At 32.1% G+C, this 12,804-nt stretch overlaps 3 protein-coding genes and 1 long non-coding RNA gene across 4 annotated transcripts in view; all 4 read left to right on the top strand.

Moving 5' to 3' along the window:
* The window catches only part of LOC138321320 (uncharacterized), a 167,670-nt gene that overhangs the window by 58,206 nt on the left and 96,660 nt on the right, over positions 1 to 12,804 (top strand). The gene's annotated exons all lie outside the window — the stretch shown is intronic.
* LOC138322237 (phospholipase A and acyltransferase 4-like) overlaps positions 1 to 12,804 on the top strand; it is a 118,673-nt gene that overhangs the window by 76,572 nt on the left and 29,297 nt on the right. The gene's annotated exons all lie outside the window — the stretch shown is intronic.
* Positions 2,162 to 9,938, top strand: LOC138321318 (WD repeat-containing protein 38-like). The gene is made up of 8 exons (XM_069264927.1): positions 2,162 to 2,986; positions 6,273 to 6,393; positions 6,683 to 6,799; positions 7,049 to 7,146; positions 7,386 to 7,466; positions 7,729 to 7,860; positions 8,452 to 8,649; positions 9,488 to 9,938. Exons 1-8 carry the CDS (start codon positions 2,921 to 2,923, stop codon positions 9,578 to 9,580), a joined length of 906 nt encoding a protein of 301 aa, XP_069121028.1. The 5' UTR covers positions 2,162 to 2,920; the 3' UTR covers positions 9,581 to 9,938.
* LOC138321317 (uncharacterized) lies at positions 9,963 to 12,722 on the top strand. The gene is made up of 2 exons (XR_011208309.1): positions 9,963 to 10,046; positions 10,111 to 12,722. It is a non-coding gene; the product is annotated as an uncharacterized lncRNA (long non-coding RNA).

Raw genomic sequence — 12,804 nt, 5'->3', positions numbered from 1 at the left:
AATGGTCTTAGGGCACTCTGGTGGGTCCATGATCATATAATCTGTAACTAATTCTCAGATCCCTGTGGTTGTGGTTGGTCCAAATTGATATGCACTGTAACTTTTTCTCCGATCCCTGTGGTTTAAAACATCTTAAAGGCGAGGGAGTTTCAAGTAATATGTACCACAGTGTTAAATGGGAAATATATGAAAAATGGTGAGATATTGGTTATTATTGAATCCTAGGTACATGTAGTATCAACTGTGTGGTTGGCTAAACCTATATAAACCATACTGAAGTTAAAAGGTCGTGGCCACGTGCCACCATTGTTAATAGTGACATCTTTATCAAAGTTGTTAATTGTCATTTGTACTTGGTTATTGTACACATCGCATGTAATACACCTCCCTTTACATAGTCGTATGATCAGTGATCATGAGGAGATTATAACTGTATAATCGCCGTCGATCGGATCGAACATGGAGACATACACATTATATGTCATAATGTCTAAGTCTGGTGTCAGGGCCAGAGTGTCTCGGGCAAGGTCGACGTATATGAGACTTATAAATCGTTGGTCACGGGCTAGGTACCTGGGAGAAAAATCACCGAGTCGACAACTTAAAATCCCACTACCTTTAGGAACAAAACATAAAGGTTTTTTTAAAAACATTGATAACATAAATATTTATGTATACCGATGACCTAAGATGCAAACTTATGCAATATTTCCTGTGTAATATATGATAACAGTACTAGTGGAGAGTCATTTCGCTGTTTTGCCCTTTGGCGCAGTGATAGTCAACTACTGCGTGGTATTTAGGACGACAGCGGGAAACATAAGACGACCCGCGTTATGAAAAGAAACATTTTATCAATCTTAATCAAATTGTTCAGCAGGTGATGATACCCGTAGTATTTACGGTATTAAAGTTATAACTTTTGCGACTCGTTAAAAATACATTCCCATTAAAAATAAAAAATAAAAAGCTGTTTCGGAAAAGTAGTGGGCCTTTACCATTTAGTAAATATAAATAAGCTAGGATTATTCTGACATAAAAGGTATCATAACTAGTTTCACTGAATAGTATCTCACCTTCACTTATAACTAATGAGGGCTCGAAAAGATTATCGGATTATAAAAAAACAGAATGTGTAGGATGTTCAATGTACATGTTTATTTGCTTAAAAACACACTTTCTTGTAAGATTGGTTTATAATTGTGATATGGCACACCCCGAATTTTTTTTCCTATTTACAAATCACTCAGTCAAGTGTGACTGTCGTTGGATTTATTTTTATATAGCTACTACTGCAAACCACCGGGATCTGATAATTAGTTTCAGTTTATATTATTTTGGACCCACCAGAGTTCCCATAGACCTAGCATAACAAACCTGAACCCCTTCAGGTCTGACCTTGCCAATCATCATCACCATCCAAAAAAGAACAAGTTTTCATCATTAAAAAATAATCATGTAACCAACATTAAATTTCATGCCATCTCCCAGAGTCAAATGCACTCAACCCTTTGAGTCTGACTCTAGATCTGGAAGAAGAAGAAGAAGAAGAAGAAGAAGAAGAAGAAGAAGAAGAAAAACTGTAACTAATTCTCAGATCCCTGTGGTCTGTCTATATATACATAGATGACAGTATCAGAGGAGCATGCATTTTGTTTTAATAAAGATATTATATTAGATTTCTTGGTAATATTATCTAATATTATTACCAGTGACATATGCTATATACATAGATGATTTTATCAGTAAAGAAGAAAATATATTCACCCATATTTCACCATTTGTTTAGTGCCGAACACAACACACGTTGGTCAATACATAAAGTATTTAGTTAAACACACATGTTTAGATAGACATTACAATTACATATACTTTATATAATTTGTAATAGATTAACATCGAAAATTTATTTAGATATTCACACCAATGTAGAGCATTGCAACAGACTCCTTTGAAAAAAAAAATCATATATTATTTTTGACTGAAATTCTTTTTGTTTTACAAATCAAACTTTAATCTATAAAATAGAAATTTTCTATCTAGCTCTTGAAAGCTAAAGAAATATCCTGATTTCTGATAAAACAGTGGATTTAAAAAACGCGCACCTGTTAAGGAAGGGCGACAACTCTTTCATATTTATTGAAATCTCGGTAGTGACGAGACGTTTCCACTGTAAACAACATGGCTGCTCATCACCACCGGAGTTTCACTCATCTCTTTGATCTCCAAGCGATATTTTCGCCTGAAAAGACTGTATGATTTTTAACTTAATGTACTCATATACATTTTTAAACCGTATTTTTATATTATCACCTCGTGTAAGCGTTTAAAAACTTAATTTAAAGTAACAGATTACAGTGCTAAATTAATAGGTTCGACATTGATACAATGTAGAAATCAAATATTTTGAATTATAATATGCTTACAGTATCGTATTATGTCTGAAATTAGGTTTTGTATATTTATCTGAAAATATCATTCCTACCTTTGAGACTTAGGAGATAGTTTACTGTGCCCACAGACAGAGTAATTGTCAATTTAATAAAGCATTTCTATTGATAAATATATTGGGCCATGTGCAAAATTTATGACACGGTTGGCCGCCTTCCAAAGATAAGTGGCCAATCTACCTAAGAAACATTAGCGGTGACGTGAACAAGGTGCTGAATCCGGAATTTATGACTTAACCAACCTACAACCTTTATCAAGAAAAGGATTTATTATTCCTTTAAATATCACCGTGAACTCCGTTCTTATCAATGTTCAGCTCATCAAGTGACTAGGTAAACAAATATTTCCATAAAGTCCTAAAGTGACTTTGGATTCACTGGATATAAGCCAGTGTATGTTGTGATATCATGTTGATGGAAGTTTTAAATACTGTCTTTGTGGTACCGTAAGTGTTCTGAAGGAGCAAATCATGTTGCGAGGACCAAGAGATTTTTCTAGCTTGGATTTGAAGAAGTTTGGTGGTCACAAAGATGAGGTAAATATTTGTGTCTAATTTTTGTAATAAATATAATTTAAAGGTAAGAGTTTGTTGTAAGACTTGAAATGATAAGGTTGATGGAAATTTTGAATTAGTACATGAACCATTCGTAAAAAATACATTGTATGTATAATATAATAAGTGTTTTCTTCATACAGTACAATCATACAGTGTAAGTTTTGTGTATTTTTTTATGTAAAAGCTATAGGTCTACCCAGAATGTGAAACTGTTGTCATAAGAAGAAAAAGATAAAAACATGCACATATGTACACACAAAAAACAGCAAAGAAAAAGAAAAAAAAGTTTGAAAAACATATTTTCCTGAATCTAGTTTAACTTTGGCATCATTCAGGTGACTGCAAGCATAAATAAATAGGCATTAGAAAATCTTGCGACCTTAAATTTCTATTAGCTAGATAATTTCTCAAATACACAACTACATGTACTGGCCATGGCATGGATAAAATTCAATTTTGAGATGTGACTCCTGTAACCGCTCAAGCAGATCTATCTATGACGGCGGATTTTCATTTCCAGTTTATGGTTACAAAAAATATCTTACTTCCTCATTAATTTATTGTATGGTTTGTAAGGGCTAATGGGAAATTGGAATGATGAATTCTTACAGGTAAATACCCTGAGGTGTTTCCTATTATATTGGATATATCACTATATTGTACATTGTAGCTGATCATAAGATACATGTATATCAAACAGTCAAACTTGACTTCCATAATTACTAATGTAGTGTTAATGGTCTCAAACCTATCTTCCAGTGATCTTTGTTACAAAATATACCTCAAATGTATTCAACATACAAGTTTTTTTTTCCTGCTGATTTTTAATACAATTTTACTGTTTTATAAGTATTTTTAAATATCGATCGTATCATCATTTTGAATATATTTATGATAAATATCAAAAAAACTATACTGACAAAGGAACTTCATTGTCTTAAGTAAATTTATATATGCAAGAGAACCTTACAATCATTTAAGTGAGATAAGCCTTCCTAATAGTGTGTGAATCATACATATATCCATTCTTTTGCAGATAAACCTTGTAAGTCACATTCAGTCAAAACCTTAAAAAATTTTCATCCATAATTGTTGGTAAAAAAACCCTAGAATTTTATTAGACTGATACAGTTGTTCTTTTGTTTTGTGTTGACTAGTGACCTGATTGTCATCGATCTTGAATTGTTATACACTAAAGGCATGGACTGGTAGATCTAATACAGTAGACGTCATTTAACAAGGCTTTGATATTGAGCCAAGACATTATATAAAATATGACTAACATTGAATTAAATCCACCATGTTTGAACTGCGATAATATAAACGTGTATAATGTTTTAAAACAGGACTACAGTGAACATTTATTGATTACAATTTATGATAGTGAGGATTGCTGATTTTAGTAAATTCTGTGAATAATTTTGATGTAATGCAAATCTATATTCCAGTGCATGTATGGTATATAGTACAACAAATACACTAAACACTACTTTGATATTCTTTTTTAAAATTAAAATAAACAGGACTTTCTTGTGGAATTCAGGTTTGATTAGTGTATAAAGTCCTTTTAACAGCCATAGTCCGGGCACATGTAAAGACATAGTATAGGTTTAGATGGTTGAGGAAAGCTGGAGTACCCAGAGAAAAAACCACCGACCAACAGTCAGTACTTGGTGACTGCCTCATATGGGATTCAAACTCATGAGCCAGAGGTGAAAGGCTTTTGGTAATATGTCAGGACATCTTAACCACTCCTGCATCGAGGACCGAAACCTTAAGATATATGCAATCTGATACATGAATATATTGATGCTGATAAAAATAGGGAAACATTTAAATTATATTGCATGTAATTTGTACATGGTCTTATAAATTAGTTTGACCATATGGTCACATTATCATGATGGTTCTGAAAAATTTATTTATAATTTCTGAACAAAATTGAGTTTCCAATGGGTGTTGAGAGGATTTGATATAGAGTTTATGGTCTTGTCATTGCAATAACCTGTTTCAAGATAAAAAAAAAACCCCAAACACATATCAATGAAGTTGAACTGACTAAAGACACCAAACTAAATACTTGAACCCCTAGCACTCATAAAACTGAAGTTTGTAAATATGCCTTTATCTGTAAACATGTAAAATCAAATTCAATGAACACAGATACTGATGTAAATCATTATACATACCTATATGTACCTACTGGGTTTATTTAACATTTTCTATGAGTTTGAAATCTTGATCAGTTTATGTTTATATAGAGAGAAAAATGATATAAATACTGATGGTGTTTTTCAAAATTGATATTCTTTGAGCGGACATCAGAGAGGTATTAATTATTAAGGGATGTGTGTGATGACATTCTCCAAATTTTGATTTCATTACAAAGCAATTGTTTGGGTTTTTTTGTTTCAAAATGATCTGTGTTCTGATTTGTGACACCTAGAGGTATGATAGACATTTAAATATACATGAAAATATTTAAGCCCAATTGTTAAAGTGAGAAAGGGGGACATAGTGGTAGAGTGATTCAGATGTTCTCACATATACTACTATAAGCCTACCCTCTCTGGGTCATAACTTTAAAAGCGTTTGGGGCAGTTGCTAGGTACTGACTGTAGGTTGGTGGTTTTCTACACATACTCTAACTTTCCTACTCCTTCTAAACCTGGCATGTCCTTAAATGACCCCGGGTGTTTATAGAACTTTAAACCCGTCTGTTTACATGTATCACTAAATGGTAATCTATTGTTCTTTTCACAATTGGATAATATGAGCAGAGTAAAAATTAAAAAAATAGTAAATAGAGGATCTTACATGAGTGGCTATGTAAAATGAAATTTATTAAACAAATTCAATTATTTAATATGCCACAAGCCATTAGGCGAATGGCAAATCAAATTATTGAACAAGTTTAATTCATTTCATGTTACATGTACATAATCACAAGTTTAAGATTCTATTTATCACATAACTATAGTATTTATGGAAATATAGACAAAACTTTTAATTTCATTTCTATGTGAGGGTGGCGAAATCAGACTCAGATTTCATGTTTCCATCTACCGAGACAATCGTGCGACGTCATATTTTAATCATGATGTCATTATTACTTGTGAGTTCACAAAATTATAGTGTTATTACATGTTTGTCTTACGATATTTATGACATGGCCGTATGACATGGCTGAACAGTTCAGTTATGTGATAAAGAACATTTTTTAATATCACTTCACCAATTAAAACCATATGTTGTGTTTCTGTAGGTGAACAGCGTAGCCTTCTCCCTGGACTTCCAGATCATGATCACAGGATGTGACGATCAGAGAGTCCGACTGTTCAATGCTAAGACTGGGTGTATGGTTTGCAAGGTCAAAGGTCATACAGGTATCTATTGTGTGTACATGACTAGGCCTATGTGCAAAGTTAAATGCAATAAAATAAAGTTTAAGTAATTATTAGGTAGAAATTATTTTAGATAACAAGTCAATTCCTTTTCCAAAGCAAGACTTTTCTTGATTAGAACTTAGGAACAAGTTAAGTTTAATTCAGAACAGACATGAGTTAAGTTAATAGCATTTAAAATTAGATCTCTGATGACAAGCTGTTGATTAGATAAACATAATCATGATATGCATCACTAACATGAACTGTGTGTTACTTTATTTCTGATCAGGTGCTATAAAAAGTGTGGCCATCAGTCCAGACAGTAAGACCTTTGCCAGTGGATCGTACGACAAGACAGTTAGACTATGGAGGACGAGGGACGCCGAGTTACTTCATGTGTTATTTGGTAAGTCAGTATATATTAAATTTATCTACCCCTGAACTTTCATAATGGACTGGTCTAGTCTTTGATTCAGAAGAGTCTAATATATTAATAGGATGTTTCACATAAGACATATAATACTAATAATATACATAGTTCTATACAACTTGTACTTAAAAAAAGACATTCAGTGAATCGACCACAATGACATGGACCTTTATAGGCTTGATAATCTGCAAGCTTATATTTGAGTTATGATATTTTGATTGACAGGGCACACAAAGAGTGTAGAGGTGGTAGTATTCTCTCCAGACTCGTCCAAGGTAGCCTCTGGATCCTGGGATAGGACGGCCATACTCTGGGATGTAGAGGTAGGTCTGAACTCACTTAATGGTGATCACAAGGTCTGTTCATTCTCTGATGTATAATGATCTTGATTAACTCCCTGATACTGCATAATTAATTGTTCCAGTCTCGTTATAAGAATAGTTCAATATTGTATGCTTGCAACTTCACTGCTTTAATGTTATGATAGTTTAGCTATATATTAAGTTGATAATACACTCGTAGCCGTTAATTTTGAAAGTTTCGACTTTTTCAATCATTTCAGAAAGGATTTCCTGTGAGGATATTTTCAGGGCATGAGAGCTTAGTGCAATCCATTGCATTCTCACAGAATGGCAAATGGCTGGTAAGTTGTTTTTGACTTCAACACATTGTAAAAAAAACAGTCTTAATATTGATGGACAGGAAACCCATAATGTTCAAAAACTGATACTCTGCATGTATGTATCCTATTTTTAGCACTTGAATACAACATGTAATTATTTTTATCACAGCATTTAAATTTTTGATAACCATCCAGTTGACACATTAATCTAAATGTAAATAAATTCAGTTGTATGGAGATGATTTCATTTAAAGTGTTTTCTTTTTCTCAATTTGACATTTAGGCTACTGGGTCCTGGGATTTCACTGTTCGAGTCTGGGCTCTCTCAGATGCTGAAGGAACAGATGATGTGAAGGTTCTGAAGGGTCACCATGGTAACATACATGCTGTGGCATTCTCCAAGGATGGCATGCTGGTATGTCAACACAAATTACAATACAGTATATTGGGATTATAAACTGACAGTACAAGTTAAAAAGCATAAAGTGATGACGAGTAACGAATTTCAAGAATTGTTTCCGAGACATAACCAAATTATATGAGACTGTTGGTTCCAAGGAAGTGACGGACATTCTACCTCTCTCTCTTCCTGGATACCATCATACACATAGTCCTGCAGAGCATATATAAAACATTTTCTCTCAACACAAAAGCTTTTGAACTTGCATTATCTGCTTTTGGGTACAATGTATAATGGTTTGCAGAGCTTGTTATATTCCTTAATAAGACAAAAAAAAACGCGCCAAAAACAGTATATGAATTAAATAAGATAGAATTATAAAGGAAAAAATGAGACATTGAAGAAGGAATGATTTTGACAATGCTTTATATTGAAAAAATACCAGTTAAACTCTGTATATCAAAACAATATTGACTTTGCTATAAAATCTATATGAAGCAAAGGCTAAAAATTATCCATATTTTTCAGAAATTTTGATCTGTTTGAAGATGGAGTCATTCATAAAGATTGTTATACTGAACAGTAACATAGCTTTATTCTCCACAGGCCTCAGGTTCGTGGGATAAGACTGTACGTATGTGGAACCCCCACAATGGTAAAGATATACATGTATGTGAGGGACACAACGGTTGGGTCCAGGCAGTCTCCTTCTCCAACGACGGGCTGTATGTAGCCAGCGCCAGTGACGATGATACTGTCCGTGTCTGGGACGTTTACAGTGGGAAGTGCATAAAAACACTCGAGGTAAGCAACACACAATAGATTATTTACATTGTACATATATGTACTATATTCGACCAAATAATAGCGCCTAGAGCACTGATAATTTGTAAAACAAAATGAGGAGGCACTTGATGTAACCAAATTAATGCATATAGTAAGTCATTAACCAAAGAAATCAAATAGAAAAACCTACTAAATGATTTTAATCTGCATTTTAATTGAGGTGAGTAAGATTGTTGTCTTTATAAGTTTTTGATTAATTATATAGATAACAGTTACGTAATTTCTCATCGTGGATTTTTTGATTAATTATATAGATAACAGTTACGTAATTTCTCATCGTGGATTTTATTTTTCATCTGTATGCATGGATTTACTGGATAACATATTTGCTAAAATCTAGGTTTCAAGAGGAAATATGTAATAAAAAGGATGGGAATAGACAATATAGTGTTACACATAATACCATTTTACACACTGTAGTTTGTGTTTGAATAGAGCTGTTGATTTTTTGTATGATCACATGCTTTTATGACCCTAAATCTTACCTGTTATTTACCAGTTGAAATTGTTTGATGTTTTAGCAGGTCAAAGTCTTTTTCATGATAATGAAACAGACCTTCACAAAATCTAATCTTTATTTTACTATTTCAAAGTTTAAAAAATCTTGATCCAACAATAAGAAGAAAATGCATCTGTATGTGCACCTTATTATCATATCTTGAATGTTTACAGTTATGTCAATGGTCACAAACTAAAATATCATCAATCCCTTTTAACATTTCAGAGTTTAATTGATATTATTAAAAACAATAAATGCAATCAATTATTAAAAAAAAACCTTGTTTACTAATTACAGGGAAAGACAGATGTGGCACATCAATGTGCTTTCACACCAGGTGGCGCTCTGGTTGCTTCCGGGGCAGCCTCTGTAACTTTATCACTTACGTGACTTTAGCTGATCTATTGCTGAAATGTTAAGAAATAACCTGTCTTCATATCGGTATTGTTACCATGCAGACAATGTGCTGCAATATATTTAATTGGAATGGGATAATGTATGTATCCTGATCATGAGTATGATAAAAATGTATCTCTAAGGTACTACAAAAATGATGTCTTGGGATTCATTAATCATATATCAAGATTTCACGCTGCATATTAACTTATTGAAATATGCAGAGATATTTTGAAAGCTTTAGGATTATTCGCTGTTTAATAAACGTTTCTGTTTGTTAAAATTTCATAACTTTCTGATGATGACATCTGCCAATATAACTATATTGTCTACTGTCAAAATACGTTTGACACCAGTATATGGCAATTTTACATTACACATACTACTATATTGTCTACTGTCAAAACATATTTGACACCAGTACCATGGCCAATATAACTACATTGTCTACTGTCAAAATGTTTGACACCAGTACTTAACATCTATCAAATTTGCATAAAAAATATATGTCTACTGTCAAAAAGATGTTTGACACCAGTACCATGGCCAATATAACTATATTGTCTACTGTCAAAATAGATTTGACACCAGCAACATGCTTAACAGTTAGTGAACTTTATCCCCTTTTTTGTATCAAAACGAAATTATTTTTGCATAGCACCTGATATTGCCAGTGATTGTTGGACTAGTGTATGTCTAAGATACTATATGAATATACTACATAGCCTACCTTTCCCAGATAATGGTGCTTAGTATTCTCACTTGGTTGAGTAGCACCAGATAGTAGTGTTATATATTTAGCACCCGATTTTAGTAACAATCCGAGAAGTTTGTCGATACTGCTGAGATTCTAATACTGTTTTATGAAGGACTTTGTTTTGTGTACAAGGCCCCTGACAAAGAAACGACAATGCTTTAACCACTCTCTTTTACAAAGTTATGGAATAACATTTTGTACTTTATGGCTTAAAGTCTTTGATAAAATTGCCAACATCTGTGTCAAAATTGATTTTATTTTTGTTAATAGTACATATTTACTGTGGTAACAAGAGCTTACAACTGTGCCAATGACTTTAACGATTAGGGTTTTTACGGCCTAATAAAGTTAATGTTTTGCACTAACATTGTTCTTAATCAAAGCACGTAAAAGCTATTTTTGTATCCAAATAAACCATTTTTTCTACATATTTAAAAAAAATCAATTTTACAACAAGTCTTTTGATTGAGTTGTGTACTATGTCTGTTGTTGCTGTAGAGATACAGGTTAAATGCTATTTACATTGTATGAATTATACAATCTTGTAAGATTGCAGTTTATTGGGTGAAGGGACTTTCAAGGTGTTGATGAATGTGAACGTATATGTATTTTTTGGATAATTAACTAACACAGTGACTAATCTCCTCCCTGGATACTGTAAGACTATCGCTAACATATAAGTCTTCATTCCTAATGTCCTGATGAAGAGGGCATGTGATTATAACTTTTCGAATGTTGCGTATGCTAAATCATAACAGAAAGCACATTTCTGTTTAGTTGACCTAGTCAGTTGTGTTGTCATAATTCACCAATAAATTAATCTTAATGATATTATTAAATGTCTCATTAAACTATCTCCCTCTCTATGTTAAGAAATATAAGGGGAAAGTTTGATCCCCGATGTTCGAAATTAGGAGTGAATTTATATTCGAAATTCTTATTTGCATAACAATAGCATACAAATAGAAAAAAATAAGATATATTATTCTTAAAAACCTTAAGTTATTTGTGATTATAAAACGTTATTGTTTTATTGTAAAAATATTACAAAGTAAAATTGTATAGCGGATTTCACGCACAGAACGTTGCGCTAAAATGTGAATGCGCTTATGTATTTTTGCAAGCAATCAAGTATTCTGAATGCGCAATTTATTTGTTCCAAGACTTTTTAGAGCTAACATTTGACTGTGTTAAAACATATACGTTTACAATATTGTGTGGGAAACAATATTTAGATTTGATATGAGTATTAATATAAACAATATTCAATTTAAATTAGATATTTGATAATAATACATGTACATGTACGCTTGCAAAGGTATTGAATTCAAAAATGTTTTTATTTCTTACCTGTTCCCCATTCACAGTTACGCTGATAAAACAATTTGAATGTGCCGATGTTCAGTCTATACATTTTTATTTTCATTACTTTGTCTTCTCTCACTGTAAGTCTAGTCATTAGCACTGTTTGTTTTTAATGTGTTTCATGTACTGCACAAGGAAGATTATAATTATATATTTAATATCATCGTATGTGTTCTCATTTAAAGTTATATTTATATTTCGTCTTTTTTTGTCAAAAATAAAAGAAAATAATTTATAATAGATCATTGGTTGATCATTCAAACATATAAATGTTTCATTTGTAACTTTTCTATTACATTTGTTGACATTTTTTGGAAGTTATTCCAAATTGGTATGAAACCTCACGAGCACTGTAATATACGTAGGCTATAGTTGCACGACTTTGTCTAGGCGCTATATAATTATTATAAAGAATATGGTCACCAAACACTATTTAGCACCCGATGTATGGTAGTACATTATTTGCACTTCCATAAAACAATCAAAATTGACACAATTGTCTTCGGTTGATATTCGTTTAAAAATCTTGCCAAAAGCAAATAGAATATAGGTAGTGTAATTAAGGCTTGATGGAATTGAAGGGATGGTTTCACCCGATAGCTCTAGGTATATGACAGTTTATTTATTTCAATTTTACTTCAATCATGAACTCACAGTGATTTAAAAAAAAATCCATTTTGATACCTTTGATTTCTTTATTTCTTTATGAATTATACAACAAAATATTTAATCCTAGAAGGTCTCTATGTTTTCATGTTATTCAGCATTTGGAAATATTATGTTTTAATATATTTTAAATAGATAAATGATTTTTTTGACGATATGGAATATAATAATACTGCTGTCCAGATATGGCTTTGATATATTTTGGAATACAATCGCGACGACAAAATAAGTTTTACTTTGTTATATATTTTGCTCTATGAATTTTGATATGATGATTCATGCATGTCAAATGAAAATGTTTAATACATTTCTTAAAATGAATTGATGCTTAAATAAATATGTTCCTATCATGACGTTTCCAGTTTTGTTTTATGTGCAGTGTCTTAATATTTTTTTAAAAAATAGCATGAATACCAATGAAGACCAATTT

The sequence above is a fragment of the Argopecten irradians genome, chromosome 4, assembly GCF_041381155.1.
Source record: "Argopecten irradians isolate NY chromosome 4, Ai_NY, whole genome shotgun sequence".
NCBI lineage: Eukaryota > Metazoa > Mollusca > Bivalvia > Pectinida > Pectinidae > Argopecten > Argopecten irradians.
Note: the sequence above shows the minus strand (reverse complement) of the source record. Positions and strands in the feature narration are given on the sequence as shown.